At 32.0% G+C, this 21,896-nt stretch overlaps 1 protein-coding gene across 5 annotated transcripts in view; it reads right to left on the bottom strand.

Moving 5' to 3' along the window:
- ptpn13 (protein tyrosine phosphatase non-receptor type 13) overlaps positions 1 to 21,896 on the bottom strand; it is a 166,028-nt gene that overhangs the window by 68,028 nt on the left and 76,104 nt on the right. For all 5 annotated transcript variants that reach the window (XM_056446110.1, XM_056446111.1, XM_056446113.1 and 2 more), the window contains exons 8-10: positions 7,211 to 7,300; positions 5,441 to 5,531; positions 3,005 to 3,182 (exon numbers count right to left, since the gene is read on the bottom strand). In XM_056446110.1, coding sequence (XP_056302085.1) covers positions 3,005 to 3,182; positions 5,441 to 5,531; positions 7,211 to 7,300 — 359 coding nt within the window. The remainder of the gene's footprint in view (positions 1 to 3,004; positions 3,183 to 5,440; positions 5,532 to 7,210; positions 7,301 to 21,896) is intronic.

Raw genomic sequence — 21,896 nt, 5'->3', positions numbered from 1 at the left:
GAAACCGTCTTCAATCAGCAATCGTGGAATGAACTGCCAACTATTCCAGCATGTTTTATGCAGCAGATGCCTTTCCAGCCACAACCCAATAATGGAAATCACCCATACACACTCATTCACACACACTCATACACTACAGTCAATTTAGCTTATTCAATAATAAACATAACAAAAACTGCCTGCTAATGCATGGGTAAATCTTCAAAGGGAACAGTGTTACATTTTAACCTCTTTCACCTCATCCTGCTTGCTGTTTCACTATCTAAACAATGAAAACATAATATAAGTCAAATTTGTTTCATTTTGATATTATGATTAACAGACACCAAACAGCCTCGTGTAGCTGCATATTTTTATGAGCATCATCTTCACACTGCATATTTATAACAAAACAGGGCTTAAAAATAACTGTCTCCTTTCATTTCCATTGAAAAGAATGAACTTTACCCTGTCTCTTTTGCAGAATATCAGTTTTAATAACCAATAATGGCCATTATAACAGTATAACGTACATTAAATTTAAACGATAAAGGTAAGCAATCAGTCAATGTGCAGAATCAGTGTATGTGGTTACATAAATTAATATATTAGCCTATCTTTGCACTCAGCCAAAACAGTTAACTGAGAACAAGTGATTCAAAAGACATAAGAATTGTTAGATAGAGACAACAAGATGAATTCAATATCACGTTTAACAACTATAGTGAGATGAGATCATCCAGCAGATGAACTGTCTGACATGGACTAAACTCTCACCTGGGGTTTACCCGCTGAACTAGTGGCTGCAGCTCTGGGCAGAGAGTGTGTGGTCACGTGATTTGCGTTTTTAGCCGTGTACTAGAATGAACAGAGAACTTTTCAGAATCGCTAAATGAAACGCCGGTGTATTTCCCGCGATTTCTCTGCGCCTCCCTTGCGTTTCTTCTCTCTGACTCTCGACTATTTTGACAAATACACACAGACGACGCACGCTCACACGGAGTCCAAAATAGGAGTTTGTGATTGGGCCAGCCCAATGTCAATACCGAAAAGAACCAATGGCCTGCAGAGTGTCACATGGACCGGCCCGGTCTGTCTGTCCGGGAAAAAAAGCATCTACTTTCAGAGAGTCACAGATCACAGCAGCGTCAATCAATAAGGCAGAAAAAAACGATAGGCTGCTAAGCCTTTTATGGGCCGATCAAATCATAAGACGATAATCAGCCCGGCCCAAAAAGTATGTCGGCCCACCGGGAAAGTGCCCGGTCTGCGTGTGAGGATTATAGTGCGGTGGCAGCGGCGGCACACAGGGTTTCTACACGTGGGGATTGTTTACATCAGAGTGCGCATCAGTTCTGCGCAGCATATACGCAGTGTTTCTTCAAGCGGTTGATGGAAAATAAGCTAAGGCGCGTTCTAAGAATATAAATTCGGATCTATTATTTTTCCACGGTATTTTGAAGTGCCCGCGATAACAATATCGTGCATATTCATTACCGTGATTTATCGCATTACCGAATACCGGCACAAGCCTAACTTCATGAAAGTTAGAATCTGAGTGATGTAAACAAAAACGTAAAGTCAATCCAAATTCAGATGAACTGGATTATTACATCATATTTGGATCATTCACAATGTAAAATACAACTGAATTTAAAGTAAATTACGCTATCAAATGTGTAACTTGTATAATGCATCATGAAAATGTATAATGTGAATGATGCAAAGCTAAAGTAGAGTCAATCCAAATTCAGATTGCATTGTTACCTTTGGATTATTCACATTGTATAATTCATAATGTGAATTTAATCTGAATTCAGTTCAGCTATAAACATTATGATTTGTATAATGCATCAAGAAATGTTATAGTGAAACAAAATTCACTCTGAATACATTTTGGATTAAATCCTGCTATCAAATATGTAACTTGTATGAAGCATCATGAAAATGTATAATGTGGATGATGCTAAACTACCAATCTAAATGATGCAGAGCTATCAACCTAATGATGCAGAGTCAATCTAAATTCAGATTAACTGTGTTACATTATCTTTGGTTGATTTACATTCAGTTCACCTATTAATGCTGTGATAATGCATGATGAAAATGTATAGTGTGAATGATGCAAAGTAGCTAAAGTAGAGTCAATCCAAATTCAGATTAACGGCGGTACGTTACCTTTGGATTATTCACATTGTATAATACATAGTGAATTTAATATGAATTCAGTTCAGCTATCAAAGCTATGATTTGTATTATGCATCAAGAAAAGTTATAGTGAAACTAAATTCAATCTGAATGCATTTTGGATTATTCACAATGTAAAATATATAAACTAAACAACTGAATTCATAATAACTGAATTTAATGTAAATTATGCTATCACATGTGTAACTTATATAATGCATTATGAAGTGTGTGAATGACGCAAAACTAGAGTCAATCCAAAATCAGATGAACTGTATTACATTACCTTTGCATTATTCACACTGTAAAATCCATAAAGTGAATTCAATCTTCATTTCAGCTATCAACACTACGACTTCTACTATGCATTGAGAAAACTGGTAGTCAACGCGAATGCATTTTGAATTATTCACCATGTAAATTACATGAAGTGAACTCAATCTGAATCCAGACCATCCTTAACGTTCCATTCACACGAGGCGTCAGCATCAACGCTTTCCATTCACATTGAATGGGTGACGTTAGGCTTTGCTAAACTGCATTGTGGATCTGTCTGCGCCGCTTCAGTGGCGTTGCTTGCTGCAGAAGTTGGGAAATTCTCAACTTTTCAAGAGCCAACGGAAGCATCAGCCAATCAGATCGCTTCATGCTAATACCCCAGCTCAGAAGCCGATTGCAGACTAATATTTATTGGCTGACGCTGCTATGACGATCGCATCAGCCCCAACTTCAGACACGCCCTCGGTCAAGCGTTGACGATGAAGCCCCGTGTGAATACACGGTAACGCTGTAATTTTCATAGTGTGAATGTGATGTGAATTCAGCTGTAATGCATTACTTTAGATTTGCGTGGATGGAGGCCTGCTTCCACTGGACTGCTGTGAAGGGGTTCTGCCAGGTCTTCGCCGGGAAAGACGGAGGCTCTGGACATGCGAGCCTGGAGCCTGTGCAACTCTTCCTGGCGCTGGATCAGAAGTTCTGTGCCCGACAGCTCATCCTGACCTGCTTCAAAGAGTCTAGACACAAGAAGAAGAAAAATCAGAATGGTAGAGTCTATTTTAGAGAATTTTGATAAAAACTGGATTCAATCTGACATTTATTTCTTTATTATCCACGGAGACCTTTTATAACTCTATATGAACACTGAATTCAGCACAAATTCGGTACATGTACTAGATCATATTATGTTTGGAATACTGGCCACGTAAAATGCATTCAGTCTGAACTGAATTCACTTAAAGCATATTTAATATGAATCCAGATCAAACAGATTACATTATCTTGTAATTATTGGTTAATAAAGAAAATGCAATGGGGACTGAACTCATATTACAGTCAATCTGAGTTCACGTAATCTGGATCACACTATCTTTAAATTATTCACAGTGTAAAACTCAAGAAGTGAATTCAATCCAAACTGAAATCACTTTAATTATATTGAATCTGAAATCTCATTAACTACATAACATTATCTGTGTGTTATTCACAGTGTAAGATTCATAAACCTATTTCAATGTGAACTAAATCCACAAACCCTATTTCAAACCATATCAGAATTTGTTGAACTGGATTGTCATATTGTTTTTCATTTATTTTTACTTTTATTGTTCTTATTTAAATCACAAATCAAGCATCTGCCAAATGACTATATAGTAAATGTAAACAATCACATTTTGAGCACTGTTACACTGAAATAGATGGCATATAAACATTTTCATAATTCATATTTATCAATTTTGTAAAACTGCTAACATCCATAACATCTGATTTCATCTTGCAAGAATCCATGGCATTTTTGTAATGAAAAAAGGAATAAATTCATTATACAATCCTGCTCTGAAAAGAAATTTCCCATAATTGAGAGTAAGAAGATGAATTAGACAGCTAACACAATTTAGAGAATAATTGTGAAGCATTAAGTATTATGTCAGCACACTGGAGTTTAGCCAACCAATAGCAGAGCCAGCTCGTTACCATGGGTGACATAGGCCATGGCTCTGGGCCTCGAGCACCCTTAAGGGAATCATTTACTGAACTCTACCCAACTCTACCCAAGAGCAGCACCTGGCAAAGGTTGCCACGCAGCATCACAGAGGAGAGTAGTATAGCTGGTTAACCAGCAGGGGGAGCAGTAGAATCACTGACTCAATCCTATGAGAGTATTTACAATATACACAGACTTTGAGGCTAATCAGAATAAAATCCGCCAAAAGCTGCTGGTAGAGGACTGGAAAAGCTGTTAATATGCAAAAAACAATGGAAAACTGTAGGATATTAGAATGCAAAGATTTTAAAGTTCATGCCTTCACTGTCAGGAAATCTTTTTAAAAAATACTTTCCATACATTTATATGCATTATACTTTCTCTACAATCTGAAAAACACACTTGCATACCCTTAAAAAAATGACGTTTGCTGTTTGTTCGAATTACTTATTTAAGTAGACCACTTAATTGTTTTGTTCAATCAACAAGTTAACGTAATTCCTTTATGTTTTCCTCACCCAATTCGATCTTTTGGAACCCAAGTTATATCAAAGTATTACTTTATATGTTTACTTTATACTTTAAAAACGTTAACATTTTCAGGATTGACTGGGTTAATTTACGAGCAAGTTTGAGTGAAATGTTAAATATTAGTTTTATAACAGCTCTGATAAGCTCTGATAACATTCCTTACATGTTTAAAATACATTTTTAGAGCTAATTATTATTTCAGAAAACGGCATGAAAATGAGAACAACAAAGGAGAATAACCAATATATTTGCTGTTATTGAAAATCAGGGTCATTCCACCAAATATTCACTTCCTAAAAACATTAGTATTGTATTACAACAAACTAATATAAACATGCCACCTTTCCCAGATTATTATTATTTTGCAAAATGGCAACAAGTAATGCTTTCTTAAGCAGTTTACAGAAGCTTAATCTGACACTAACTTGATTAAACCACACACTAACCCAAACCTTACTCCTAAAAGTGAGAGGAAAAAATATGTATATCACTTTTACCTTTGAGGACATCCCCATAGGGAGATTTAGCAATTTTTAGATCAATCTAGGGATTATTTTTGTCCCTAAAATACAAGAAAAGCCACGCACGCACACAGAGCTGTAGTTTTTGTAACCAGAACTAAACTTCAGCAGGAGAGAGGAAATGAACTCCGCAAGGGTTTAGATTATCATTAACTCAGGCTGGGGTCCAAAACTGAAGAAGAGGTCAGTAAATAGAGGACATGCTTGACTGATCAACACAGAGGAAAAGAGGGAATACCTGTGTCTCTGTGAACCGCTGAGTGAAACGCCATCATGATCCGACAGGCCCACCTGAGAGCTAAAACGCCTCAAATCTTCAGACTTCTTGGCTGTTTGTGGATGAAAGGAAAGGTGAAATTAATGCAGGTCAAGCATGTGCTTTGCATGGTACGCTGATATCCAAATCAACACATTTCTTTTATCCTGTATATCAATCTCTTTCATCTAAAGTGCCACAGAAGTATAAGATGTGAAGACTTGGATTGCATTAATAAATGTTCCATGGTTCAAATTAACTTAATATTTATGAATTAACAAGGCATTAATGGAAATATATGTCATTTTAGTATTATTTTATATTACATTTAACTTTTTTAGATATTTATTGTTCTGTTTTATTTGTATTTAATATTTAATTGTAAAAAAAAAAAGTTTATTTTATGTTATATTAAGACTTTTCTTTTTCAATCCTAAAATGTTAAAATTATATAAAAATATATAGTAAATAAATAAAAGAATCTATATATAAATTAAAAAAAATTATATAATTTATATAATATATAATACATTTTATTATATTTTATACTATATTAAGATTAATAATATTTTTCTTTTTATTTCTAAAGTGCTAAAAAATTATTAGTTTTTTTTATTAAATGGATGTTGCAGTAGGGGCATGAACTCATGAAATCAACATCTATAATTAACAAATGAATAACATAACATGTCATGATGTTACTCAAGCAAAATATGACCCAAAAATACTTCAGAAACCCAGCAGACTAATGCGATAAAATGTTTAGTTATTATTCAACAGTTTTATATACAGGGTTTCTGCAGGTTTCACAAAGTCAAATTTAAGACTTTTAGACCTTTTGAATACCATCAAGAATCCAATTTCAGACTTGTATAGGGCTAAACACTTAATGGCCCAGCAGAATAGTTTTTTTTTTACTCGCCCCATCAAAAAAATTATTTTAATTACTTATTTCTTAACCACATATTTTGAATAATGTGTCAAAAGAAGCAGACCCTAGTTGCTTACATTCTGTTTTTTCAACACAACTTAAAAAAAAAAACTCTTTAAAAAACTTAAACTAAATGTATGCACAGCAGACTGATCAAATTAAAAATAGAAAAAGTTTTGCTAAAAGATTTATTCAGATGTATTTTTGGATCCATTGGATAACTTTACATAAACAAAGGAAAATTAAAACCCATTTAAAACAACTGAAGACCAACAAGACAATATTTCAGTGAATTTAAGACTTTTAAAGACTTTAAGACCCCTCAGACCCCCTGTATATAAAAACAAACAGATTGTAATAAATATAGTGCTGTGAGTGAGATTTGTGATCTGATTCAACTGTGTCTATATTACGTTCAGTATGTCATTTTCACAGTATGTCTGATAATATTTTTTTCTTCTGGAGAAAGTCTTATTTGTTTTATTTCGGCTAGAATAAAAGCAGTTTTTAATTTTTAAGAAACATTTTAAGGTCAATATTATTAGCCCCTTTAAGCTATATTTTTTCGATAATCTACAGAACAAACCATCGTTATACAATAACTTGCCTAATTACCCTAACCTGCCTAGTTAACCTAATTAACCTAGTTAAGCCTTTAAATGTCACTTTAAGCTGTATAGAAGTGTCTTGAAAAATATCTAGTCAAATATTATTTGAAAAAATATAAGTGTTGAAAAAAAATCTGCTCTCCGTTAAACAGAAATTGGAGAAAAAAATAAATAAGGGGGCTAATAATTCTGACTTTAACTGTATATTGTCACCTTGTCTGTAGTCGGGGTCTGATGAGGTCACCGAGGGGCTTTCACTGGACGAGCTGTAATCACTGTTGTATCTTCTGTGAGTATGAGGATCTGAAAATAGACATTCACAAAGGGAAAAAGATTATATTAAATTCAAACTCTTGTAAATTTAGTTATACAATTTTTTCATCTTATTTTTAAAACGCTGAAGGGAAAATTGAGATTTATTGGAGGTTTTGTGTGTGTGTGTGTGTGTGTGTGTGTGTGTGTGTGTGTGTGTGTGTGTTTGTGTTCTCTCTCTAATGGAAAGGAAACGTCCAAAATATACATTAAGCGTTTCTTGTGTTGCGGTTTTCAATATTTTGTTACAAAACATATTATTTAAAAGTCCATTTCCTCAAAAAAAAAAAAAAAAGAATAATAAAATAAAAATTAATTAAAATCCACAAATTTCATTGATATCTGTTTTCTGAACTTAAGTATTTTACATAGAGAAATGTTCATACATAATATGACTGTTTACCTCATTCTACAAATAATATTTTTTCCCTGGGTGTTTACTACACCTGAGATGAAAATCAACTTTTGTAAGGTGTTTAGACAGCGCTGTGAGTATAGTCATTTTGAACTGATATAAAACCAACAAGTCTCTTATTTGAAATTCCCTGATGTTAAAATAGGATCCAAATCCCAGTGATTTTGAGGCCCATGGCAACGTAACATAGGAGTGCAGTTTTCCCCGCCACCAAATTGACTGAAAGCCACCATGTTTCTATAATAACATGTACACACGTCCACAGAACATTTTTTTGTAAATAAACTGGGATTAAAATATTTGATACAACTCTCTGTGATTTTTATGAGTTTAAGTTTAAAACATTTTTAAATCAGAGCATGTTTGTAATAGAGTAAAACCGCTAACTAATTCTTAACCGCTATAATCACCACAGTCGCAGGGTATCAGTAACTGTGCATATATACATGTGTGTGTGTGTGTTTACTGAAAACAGCATTTGTGTGTGACTCATTTCAGAAAGGCTTGAATCAACTCCACCACAAATATATGAAATAAACCTATTTGGTATTTTTGACTAGTGGTCTTATTTCAGCTTCATCCGTGTCTGTCTCTATCACTGACTGCTGTTTATCTGATGTAACAGGAAAAGCAGACATGCACGTGGGAAGGGTGGGCGGGAAAAAGCAGCTCATTTGCATTTAAAGCCACAGACTACAAAAACAGCTACAATGTACTCAGACACTAAAATGAGAGGATTCTGGAGGCTACAATAAATAATCTGAAACTTTACAGGCACATTCTGGAGACACCAAAGGCTTATCTTGTATCTTGTCAAAGGGGTAAAATAACTGGAATTAAGAATTATGAAACAATTAAAAACAAATTAAAAATTATCTCCTTTGCCTCTAATGAGACATAAAAACACACACATTTTGAATCATGTTGAAATATGCGCAAACTATGCGAAAATGCCGCATATTTTCATATCTAAACGACATTTTAAAACAAAAATATGTAGTACAAAAAAAAAAAAACTGGTCACTTTTTAATAAGGTTTCATTAGTTACTGATTTAATGTAATGTTAACATAATGTTTTAATGTAATTTACTAACATAAACTTAGAACAAACAAAATGTAGTCTCTTAATATGCATCCAGGGACTGGTGTGTCAACATGACATCATGAAACTAATCTTCATATTCTCAGACGTGTGCTGGTATTATCATAGTGAACTCTGGAAACTGTGTTGCAGATGATTTCCATCACAACGAGGGCTGATGGGAGTTCAGAAATGTGCTGAGGGAGTCTCTAAGCAGAAAAAAATATTCATATCCTGTGTGCTTGTTGCATGAACATGCATGCAAATCATCTTATCTGACCTCTTGTGTTATAGCATTTTGAAGGAGGGTCTTTGGGTTAAATAAATAAATCAAATCCTGCCTGAAGTTTATCAGATTGCAGAAGTGTGGGAATATTAAATAAGCGTGCCTGAAAATTATCCAATTGGGCACATTTAGTGTCCTTAAAAGCACTGAGAAAGTGAGCACATGGAAGTCATTTCATTGGTCAGCGCTCAGTTTTCAAACAAAAGAGCTTTATTTTTTATTAGATTTGAAGGCAAGACGTCAACCCTGATAAAAGCACTCCAGACTCACCCAATAAACATGACTCAGGGACTAACAATAGACACAACTGAGAAACTGTTTATTATTAATACACCTTCCAAAAATAAATAAATAATAAATAAATAATAAATAAATATTAATAATAATAATAATAATAATAATAATAATAATAATAATAATAATAATAATAATAATAATAATAATAATTGATTAAAGCTGATGAACATGTGTGTATTTTTTATTTTGTAAATAAATAATAATAATAATAATAATAATAATAATAATAATAATAATAATAATAATAATAATAATAATAATAACTGATTAAAGCTGATGAGCATGTGTGTATTTTTTATTTTGTAAATAATAAATAATAAATAATAATAATAAAGTAATATAAGTTACTTTAGAGTAGCATAAGTTACTTTAGTATAGTAGAGTAAAATAAATACAATATATTAATATAACAATAAGATAACTATACTTTCTATAATTATTTATATATAATTATACTATTACATATTCCAATTACAGTAAAATAAAATCAATTACATTAAACTGCTCCTAAAATAATATGACACAAAGCATTTTTTACATTTTAATAATTATTATTTTTTTATATATTTCCATTATATTTTATTGTATAACTACAAAATCAACACATTTAACATTTATTTTAAAGCATTAGAACAATATAATAATTATCCTATATAATTATAATAATATATAATGCAATTATATATAAAAATATAATTAGAACTTTATTAAATTACTTCTAAAATAATATAACAAACCTCTTTCCATCTTTCCAAATTACTTTAACATTTTAGATTAGAGTTCATTATAATTTATCGTATAACTACAAAATCAACCAATTCCAATGTTTATTATTATATATTAGTCTATAATTGATAATGTTATATTATTTCTATTTTATTAAACACGTATTGTACCATATACATATTACAAATCATATTTTAGTCTTGTGTTAGTCAACAAATAATTAACAAGTACTCTAATTATTGTTTATCATTGTCATTTTAGTTCATTTCATTATTACTATCATTCAATTCATTCATATTTTGAAATATTGGCATCAAGTCAGTCAAAAATTTCCTCTCAAGAAAAACTATAGTCGCTGTCTATGTAGCTTCTCAGTCAAATTATTTCTCAGTTTGCATTTCCAGCCTAAGCTTGGGTAGGAAACTCTGAATCATTGACTCAGTGTGTGTGTATGTGTGTGTGTGTGTGTGTGTGTGTGTGTGTGTGTCTGTATTACATCACTATCTAAACTACGGCTGAAACCTGACAGCACCTCTCATGTAAGTCCTGTTTTTTTTTTTACCTCAGCACTTTTCACGAGTCTGTCAGGACCTGAAAATCCAGTCCTTCAAAAACTCAATGCTACATTTTTGGCATGAACCGAATTCCTGAAGGATTACACAAGCCAGAAGTGCGAGATTCAAAGAGACAATAAAGCTGTGGTGTCACGATCTCCTCAGTAAACAATCAGCTCAACCTCCAGTGAAACTTTTAAACAATGACAATCATGTTGAGCAAACAAACAGTTCCACGTAAAGAGACTAGAGCAAAGGCAACCAATAGGCTGAAAGATGGGTAGTAAACCTACCAGTCCACAAAGTTAAACGAAACCACATGCTTGTGGAGGAAATATAGACAAATAAACAGCATTCTTGACCCGACCATCAGTTATGATCACAAGGCTTTAAAACACATCTCAGTTTCAGGGGTGAAGAAAAAATATAAAAAAATATGTTGCACAGTCCAGATTTAGATAAATGTATGGATAAATGAATAAATTAATGAAATATAATAAAAAATACAATTAAATAAATACATAATAAAAACAATAATAATAATAAATTACCAAATAATAATTAATAACAATAACAACAACAACAACAACAACAACAAATGATAATAACAACAATAACAACAATTATTATTATTATTATTATTATTATTATTATTATTATTACTACTATTATTATTATTATTACTACTACTACTATTATTATTATTAATAATAATAATAATAATAACAATAATAATGATAATAATGATAATAATAATAATAATAATAATAATAATAATAATAATAGTAGTAATAATAATAATAATAATAATAATAATAATAATAATAATGATGATGATGAAGAAGAATAAACAATCTACAAATAAAATAGCAAAATTTAATAAAACAGAACAAAATATATATACAGCTGAAGTCAGAATTATTAGCCCCCCTTTTCTTTAAATACTTCCCAAATGATGTTTAACAGAGCAAGGACATTTTCACAGTATGTCTGATAATATTTTTTCTTCTGGAGAAAGTTTTATTTGTTTTTTTTCGGCTAGAATAAAAGCAGTTTTTAATTTTTAAGAAACATTTTCAGGTCAAAATCTTTAGCTATATATTTTTTCGATAATCTACAGAACAAACCACTGTTATACAATAACTTGCCTAATTACCCTAACCTGCCTAGTTAACCTAATTAACCTAGTTAAGCCTTTAAATGTCACTTTAAGCTGTATAGAAGTGTCTTGAAAAATATCTAGTCAAATATTATTTACTGTCATCATGGCAAAGATAAAATAAATCAGTTATTATAAATGAGTTATTAAAACTACTAGAAATGTGTTGAAAAAAATCTTCTCTCTGTTAAACAGAAATTGGGGAGAAAAATAAATAGAGGGGCTAATAATTCTGACTTCAACTGTAAATATACAAAATAAAATCATTTAAAACACCCTGAAAGTAGATAATACTATACATTTATACATGTATAATACCTGTCTAGTATGTATAAAACCTGTCTGGTTTTTAAACTCTCCTTCTGGAGTTGCCAGATCCTCCTTTATAAAAAACATAAAAACTGACATGCACACACACACACTCTACACTTTGACTACAATGGAAGACGCTTCCCACACTGTGCAGTTTACAGAGAGGCCTGTAGGAGTTTGGCGATCTGTGAATTGAATTACGCAAATGCAAACAAACAGCCCATGAATGAAACTAAAAAAGATTAATGAATAAATAAATAAAAAATCATAAAAATATAAAGTGAGCAAAATTCAGTAGAAGTGAAAATAAAATATTCTGTTAAATTTAAATAAAATTAATAATAAAAAATAAAAATAAAAAAAATAAATAAATAAAACAAAATTATAAAAAAAACTAAACTAAAAAAAACTAAAAAAAAAACTTTATAAAAAAATTAATAAAACAAAACAAAAAATATTCAGTTATTAATAAAATAAATAAAAACTAAACAAAAAGCTGAATAAAACAAAACAAAAAGCTAAACCAAAAACAAAGTGAACAAAATCACAGCAAATCAAGGTCAGTACAGATGGTCTCTCAATCTGAACTGTAGGCTCTGTCAGCACTGGGGGTCTGTGATGACCACACATCTTGCATTTGGGCCATCAGAAACTCAGAGGATCAGTGTGTGCAGGTGGACTGGTCATATACATCAACGCCACTGCTGGATCACACGCACGCACCAAATTGCTTTTTCAGCAGGAAAACACCCACATTCAGTTTTTATCCCTGCTCTCCCTTTTCTCAGACCTACATATATTCTCTTAAAAACCTTTTTTTTTTTTCAGTTCAACAAGCCTGAAGACGTTTGCACTGACATACTGCTGATTACTTTTGTCACCATGAGTCTTAAACACAGTTTTCCAACCTACGGTGAAACACAGCATGTAAAAACAATGTCACTTTTGAGGTTTTGGGCATTCTGGCTTTTCATAAATTGCTCTATCAATCTAAAGGCCCTGGTATACTTTACATGAAATTAAAAAATAAATAAATAACTGAAATGACATGATTTCGAACAAAATTAAGCCAAAACAAAGTTTGTATTGAGTACATTTCGGCAATTCAATACAGTTCACCAAAGCAAACGTTTTTTTGGGGGGGAGTTAGTTTTAGTGTCAGTTTTAAAAATTGCATGTCAGAATAAATTGAATCGGCACACTGCCACTTTAGCTCTCAAAAGACAGTTTAATTAGACAACTTTTCGACCTACAGTACAAGGTCTTCATCAGGACCAGATAAAGACCTTGTAGGTGGAGACGTTGACTAATTAAATTGTCTTTTGAGAGCTATAAAGTGACAGTGTCTCTGTTTTGTTTGGCTTGATCGAGCATCTGCCTTCAAGATTTACTTAGATTTGCGCACGCTAATTTCTTTCTTTCTTCTGCATTCAGCCATAAATCTCCACTTCAGCTGCATTTCACAGATTATATACATCTTGTTCATCAAAACATTGCAAAAATTACAATTGTTAAAAATAAATAAATAAATACTTGTATCTTCAGTCTTTTCTGAATTATGAATTGTGAGTGATGAAAAGACATTACAAAAATGTTCTCTGTAAAACTTGACTAATGTGTCTAAATGAAAAGAATTCTCAAAACAAATTTTATCCAATGTTCAGTTTTTGCTTTTTTTTAAACAAATGTATGCAAATTAGTGCACATTTGATTTAAAAAAGGCCTCATTTTCTTGTAATATGTCAACTTGCAATATAAAAAACTGCTTGTTTAATTAAGCATTTTGTTTATAAAACCCCTTTTCTCTTGTTTTTCTTTAGTTAGGAAGATGGCCTGCATTTACACTGCATGGTTCAAGGGACTCAATTCCAAAAAAAAAAAATCACATGGATTCAGATTTACTCAAATCAGATTCAGGCCTTGTTCATATGTGGACATTTATCCAACATGAATCGGATCCAGGCCCTTATGTCTGCAGTGTAGGCAGGTAGATCAGCGGTCAAAGCGAGACGCACATCATTAAAAACTGTAGCGATGACGTCAACTTTGACACCATTTCGAAACAGACTTCAGTCCCAAACTTTATGTGCATCATGTAAGCAACAGTATGAGATTTAATCACACCATGGACATTACATTAAGATGCCTACTGGTTTAAAAAGACCTAGATTAAAAAAAGATGGCAAAATGGGAACTTTTCTGTCATAAACTATAGTAAAACAACCTGTCAGAAAGAATTAAACAAAAAACTAACAAAAAATTAAACCCTGCGAGCAGATTAAATACAGGAATGGAGAAGAGCGCTCTTTCAATATTAGCTTTCAGTCAGCGCCCGCTCTTTTTTTCCTGGTCATTGTGCCTTTGCCGTGTGCTGTGTAAATGCAGACAAACGGACACGAGTCACTTTGAAAAGATGATGTAAGCTGGTCAAGAAAAAAAATCGAATACAGTCACAAAATCGGAATTGACCATCAAGATCTGCAGTGTAAATGCAGCCTTAGTGTACATTTATGTTGTTATTTAATTTTACTTTGTCAGTTTAGACAGTTTTACTCCTTAATTAGCTAGAGTGTACTTTTGTTGGTTGTTTTGGCCTTGTAAGTGTGCGTCAGTGCCAATAACCTAGTGGTTAGTGCATCGACACTTAGCACCCAAGTGCTTGCGTGAACCCAAGTTAGATTCCCGGCTCAAGGTCCTTTGCCGATCCTTCCCCTATCTCTGCTCACCACACTTTCCTGTCTGTAAATCTCCACTGTCCTATCAATAAAGTTGAAAACCCCTAAAAAATAATTAGGAAAAAGAAATAAAAAAGAAATTTGTGTGTAAGTGTGTTGTCGTGAAGGCAGGGAAATAATACACACTCAGCCCAACCAATCTTACACTTTTCACTTATGCTCTCTCACTCCTAGACACATACCATCAGGGATGTAACACAATGCTTAATGTAATCAATCAAGTGTAGAAGTATGGATTTAACTATTAGCCTTTTTTTTGTATTCATCAGCAGTATCTTGCCCTAAAAACAAAGCGAGAGAAAGTAACTGGGGATGAATGGGCTAATTAAACCCTGATGAGGGGTAAAAACACACACACACACACAAAAGGGTTTGAGAAGCGAGGCTGTTTTTCTGAACACTCGAGAGGCTGTTCATTACAGCTGCTTTGTTTGGCCCTGTAAAAAAAAACTGATTTTAAGAGGAAAGTCAGTTTTACTAGCGGAGGAAAAAGCTTTCATTCTGTCAAAGTTCTGAACTGCCCTTCCTCTTGCATTTTATGGTATTTTTATTTTCATAAAAGAAGATTAAAAATGGAAAGACATGCAAATGACCTATAGAACATGACAAGCTGGTATTTAAATGTTTCTGACATGTTGCTTTTGGTGCAGACATACAAACGGCTTGTCGTTGATATCTTGTCGCGTGTTGTTAGTACACAGTGTAAGGCTGTGTGTCCACTAAAGTGTTTTTCTTGAGCTGAGCTTTTTTTTTGTTTGTTGTGGCTGTCATTGACTGCCATGTTTTTTGAGCACTTGCAGTTCTTAGCATTTTTTCGAACAGTGATCGCATTTCTGCAGTGGAAAAACACTTTGGTGGACACACAGCCTTTATTATTTGTATTTTTTATTATAATTCTGGAGTGTTTTAAAAAAAAAATTATAACAGGATTTATTTACATACAGGAAAGCATAGGCAGCAGAGAGAGGAGAAAGATTTTCAGAGAATCCCGAACTGGGAATCAAACTCAGGTCGCCGTGAGTACCTCCGTTTTAATTTAACATTAACTTAATATTTAATTAACTTGAATGGTGTATCTATTGCTTTAATATTTGAATTATAATGATCTATAAAATTGAGAAATTTCACATTTATTATGATAGGACAATGGAGATGTACAGACAGAAAAGCATAGGGAGCATGGAGGGGAAGGATCGGCAAAGGATCTCAAACCAGTAATCGAACTTGAGTGGCTGTGAGCACCTCGGTTTTAATTGAATTCACAATTTAACATTTACATCATATTTTATCAAAACAGGTCAGTAAATCCAAGTACTTTTTGAATACAGTGAACAACTCTTTGTGCACAATCCTTCTCAAATCTTGTGCGCAAATGACCCCACTGATCTCACATTCAAGTTCAACACTCCTCTATCTGATCTGTGGAGAAAACAGAAAGCTGACAGATGTGTGAGTTGTGAAAGAAATAAGATCTGATCAGATGTGAAACTACACTCAGATTAAGATCATCATGCCTGAACACAAACTGAACGCTCAGTATCAGGAAGAGATGTGGAATGTTGCATGTCGCATGTTAAGAGTTTCCTGAAGCTGGAGTCTTCGAAAAGCTTTTAAATCTGAAAGACCTTCGACCTGCAGAGTGAGAGATCTGCCATAAAATGTAATCCACACAGATGGATGGAGCTTTAGCATAAAGTAATCTCTTTTCTCTTCTCGTGCCGTGCGTCCCTCTTATTTTACAGGAGATGAAGTGACAATCTGTGCCTCCTGACCTTAAACTACGCACTATAAAATGCAACCAAATGATATGGATGAGCAGTTTCTTCAGAGAGAAACAAATTGGCTTGGTCAGTTGGCTTTTCTGTGTGTTTGCATGTTCTCCCCAGGTTGGCGTGGGCTTCCTCCGGGTGCTCTGGTTTCCCCCACAAGTCCAAAGACATGTAGTATAGGTGAATTGGGTAGGCTAAACTGTCCGTAGTGTATGAGTGTGAATGAGTGTGTATGAATGTTTCCCAGTGATGGGTTGCAGCTGGAATGGCATCCGCTGCGTGAAACATATTCTGGATAAGTTGGCAGTTCATTCCGTTGTGTCGACCCCAGATTAATAAAGGGACTAAGCCGAAAAGAAAATGAATGAATGAATGAATAAATGAATGAATGAATAATAATGATAATAATAATAATATTAATAAAAATAAATAAATAAATAAATACATGATAATGATAATAATAATAATGATAATAATTAATGTTAATAAATAATAACAATTATAATAAAACAATAACAAATAAATACTATAATAAAATAATGATAAATAATAAAAATATTACAAATAATAAATATAATAATAATAATTATAATAACAAAACAATAAAATAATAACAATAATAAAAACAACAACAGCAACAACAACAACAACAATAATAATAATCATACTCATAATCACAATAATAATAATAATAATAATAAATAACAATAGTGATAATAATAATAATAAAAACAATGTTAAAAGTAATAATAAATACAAAAATAATGATAATAAAATAATAATACAAATAAAAAACATAACAATAATGATAATAATAATAATAATTTAATAAATATTATTATTAATAAATAATAGCAAATAATAACAATTATATCAAAACAATAATAATAACAATAATAAAATAATGATAATAAAACAATAATGATAATAAAAAATATTACAAATAATAATAATAATAATAATAATAATAATAATAATAATAATAATCATTATTATTATTATTAATATTATAAAAAACAACAATAAAATAATAATAATAATAATAGTAAAATTAGTAATAATTATAATAAAACGATAATGAGAATAATAAATAATAATAATAATAATAATAGTAATAATAATAAATAATAATATTATTATTAATAATAATAACAAACAATAATAACAATAACAACTAATAATAACAATAATAATAAGCAAACCATTGAATGAAGATAATGCAATCTGATTCAATTATAATCTTTTTTCAGATACAAGAGATAAAAATACAATATTTTCCAAAAGAACGAACAATGACTTGACTTCGTTAGTATATACAATTAAATGAGCATTCAACCAAAAATCAATCAAATCAATAATACAAACACAAGCAAAAAATAAGAAATAATAAGAAAACAAGCAAAAAATAAACAAAAGTAATGCCATTTGTGTTGTTATCCAATGAGAATCTTGTTCAAATTCATAAGCAAGAAAAAACTATCCACAAATATAAACTAAACTAAACTAAACTAAAATTAAATTAAATTAAATTAAATTAAATTAAATTAAATTAAATTTAAAAAAAATTAAATTAAATTAAATTAAATTAAATTAAATTAAATTAAATTAAATTAAATTAAATTAAATTAAATTAAATTAAATTAAATTAAATTAAATTAAATTTAAAAAAATTAAATTAAATTAAATTAAATTAAATTAAATTAAATTAAATTAAATTAAATTAAATTAAATTAAATTAAATTAAATTAAATTAAATTAAATTAAATTAAATTAAATTAAATTAAATTAAATTAAATTAAATTAAATTAAATAAACACTCGTTCACATATTTTTAAAACCTTGAAATCCAACACCTTGGTTCTTCAGATTTTTACAGCATTGCAAAGATGGCAAAAACATTAATCTGACATTCAAGTAATGACAAAGAATGCAAATGCAAACCACTGGATGACCAACTTTAAACTACTATAAGAAAGAAAGCGATAGAGACACAAAACAAAACCCCCAGAACAGGCAACACACTTCTGGGCCTCCACAAATGATCTGTGCTTCATTAAGTACATTCACAGCAAACACAGGCCCCAAAACAATCCAAATGTGTGCTCTTGTGGACTGTGCTCTAATGGGGCTGGACATTCCTTCCCCTGAGGATTGTGGGTAATGCGGCCCATTATAGTCAGCAAAATGAGTCTGGCTCATGTTTACACAAGCAGAAGGACAGAGAGACAGACGGTAGCTCCATACACAATTTTGTTTTTTTCCATAAAAGCAATACAACAGCATAAAAACAGTGTTATAATCCAAGAACATATAGTTAAAACAGTGAAATAAGGTTTCTTGCCTTTTTAAATGAACCCTTTAGCTGAAACTTGGCAGCAGAAGCTGGCTTATTCAGAAAATGTTGTGAATATCTTAAAATACAACCTTCAAGAGAGTCTCCATTTTTAAATGATTGTTACTGGCCGTGAGGATTTTGTGTGTTGCTTATGCGCTCTGCGCGCCTTGCTTTTTAACCGCCAGCTGTACCTCGAATTTATGCCGTTGCACTAGTCAACCCCCATAGACATATACACTAGATATCGCATACGGACCCTGAGTATGCATCAATACCGCCGCCATATTTGTACAGTGCTGCCAGGAATTATAAGGTTTTATCTACGTTCTGAATGATTTTGAGATATTGAGCTTTAAAGTTCTTGCATTCCATATAGCAAACAATATGAGTGTAACAGTTCTCTTTCATACATTAACATGACCCAGACCCTGAACGTACTATAAATGTAAATAATCAAAGTTCTGTTACATTTTCAAATTGGAGTAAAAAAAAAAAACAGGAAATGCAGATAGAACTAATTCTGAAAAGTCATTTTCCATTTGGAATTAGAAAGTTCTATCTAGCAGATCATTCATTGAAGCATTACTTTTCAAGAAATGCAATCAATAAAATATATAATTTGGTGTTATAATAATATGTTGATGTTTGAGAAAGTTACAGTTTTGCTTTCTATAACATTTATTTCATGTTTTAGGATGATTATTTTTTTTGTTCAAATTAATCATACAAGACTGTGCTAAATATTTTGTCCAGTGCAGATGTTAATTTTATCTGATTAATATGTTAATATTTATAAAAAATGTGTGATTTATATGAATTATTGAATTATATTTATTGAATTATATGCCCCATTAATTAAATTAAGTATTTACCCTTCAAGGCTTAGTATTAAATTTAAAGACTTTAAAAGAAAACAGACAATGAGCAAATGAGTTTAATAAACACTGAAAAAATGTTTCCCTTACCATATATACACACACAAATAAAAATATTTCACATTTTATATCAATTTTTTAGTATTTGTTTCTTTTTTAACTGTCAAATTTAACACTTCATCTCAATGTCAAAAAATGCTTCTAAATCATCACATTTGCACACATCTTTTTTCAGTTTCAGGTTTCTTCTCAATCTTGTGTGGTGCATTATTTAGCCGACTCTGATTTTGTCTTTCTGGTCTTTCCCGCTGTCAATGGAGCAGTCCAGCGAAATGACAAAAAAAGCTGAGCCTGATTGGTCCTTGTGCGTGCAATAAAAATGCTGATTGGCTCACAGAAAGAAACTTATAGAGTCAAGCTAGAGTTCGAAGATAGAAGTTCGTAGACTTTGTAGATAAACTGTTTGCGTTTTTTAAATAAAAAGTCTTAAAATGTTAACAACTTTATAAAAAAATAAAAAATAAAAAAAAATCACAATGTAAAAAAGTTGTCATTTAATATGAATATGTGATTAACTCAATTTCATTCATTCATTTTCTTTTCGGCTTAGTCCCTTTATTAATCTGGGGTTGCCACAGTGGAATGAACTGCCAACTTATCCAGCACATGTTTTACGCAGTGGATGCCCTTCCAGCCGCAACCCATCTCTGGGAAACATCTATACACACTCACTCACACACTACGGACAATTTAGCCTACCCAATTCAGCTGTACCGCATGTCTTTGGTCTTGTGGGGGAAACCGGAGCACCCAGAGGAAACCCAAGCGAACACAGGGAGAACATGCAAACTCCACACAAAAACACCAACTGACCCATCCGAGGCTCAAACCAGCGACCTTCTTGCTGTGAGGCGACAGCACTACCTACTGCGCCACTACGACGCCCAATAACTCAATTTGTCAGATAGAACCTCAGAATTCTAAGGTAACGAAATGTCATTCAACCTCACTTAGTAAAGACCAAAGCCAATTTGAAGATGCTGGAATTTTGTGCTTCGCAGGTGTAGTAACAAGCGAACCAAGAAAACAAAGCATAAAGGCCGAACATTTCATAGGTAAGATTTTGTTTTTATAAATTTGTATGTTTTGAAATTGCATGCTCAACAAGTTACGTTATTAATGATATTACAGTCACTTCATTGACCATAAGTAGCACCAACTTGCACTAAATACTAAGCGTATGCTTGTTTTGTAGAAGAAAACCAGTGAAAATGTAAATGAAATATGACAACAAGACACTGCAGTGCCAGAAAGCTAAGTTCACGAATGGTTTAACTTATCCGTTACAACTTGTAACTTATAAGGGTGTCTGATAACATAACAGTGCCTGAGTCTTAGATTGCACCCTAAATTATTGATTATTAAAACTTTTATATACTATTTAGATCAGAAAGGTGAATATTATGCACATTGAGATGCAGGAATATCAATGGTTCACATGAATCTTTCATTATGGAGATTCATTCACAATCGAATCGCTCCTTCCATTAGAATGGGAAGTGAAAGCAGGAGAGGGAGTGTGTTTCAGGACATGGATTAGATCAAATTGAACTCAATGCACACAAACATACACTCTTTGTCTGCAATGCCCATGCAATCACTTATCCATTGATGTAAAAAAGTGATGTAAAATGATCATTTTCATAATTTAAAAAAATATTTGCATACTGACCACCGGGAGAACTCCAGATTACAGATATATGTATATATGTTTATAAATCTCTGGCTTCAGATGGCCAGTCTTCCACTGCACCTTGGTCCCACATTCATTTCAAAGGAGTGCTACCCTGTACCAAAATGGTGGCTCTATTGATGCATTCCTCCCAATAGACAACAACAGCGTAGGCGACATCTAATGTAAATATCTATGGTCAACCCTGAGCAGAAAAAGCGTGCTATATCAGTTGCGTCTTTTTTCATTGCCCAATCAAACGAAAGCAAATCCGGGGTTTCAGTTGAGGTGACAGCAGTGTTTCTGTTGT

This window comes from Danio aesculapii, chromosome 21, assembly GCF_903798145.1.
Source record: "Danio aesculapii chromosome 21, fDanAes4.1, whole genome shotgun sequence".
NCBI classification, from domain to species: Eukaryota; Metazoa; Chordata; class Actinopteri; order Cypriniformes; family Danionidae; genus Danio; species Danio aesculapii.
This window is presented reverse-complemented; position numbering and strand designations above follow the sequence as displayed.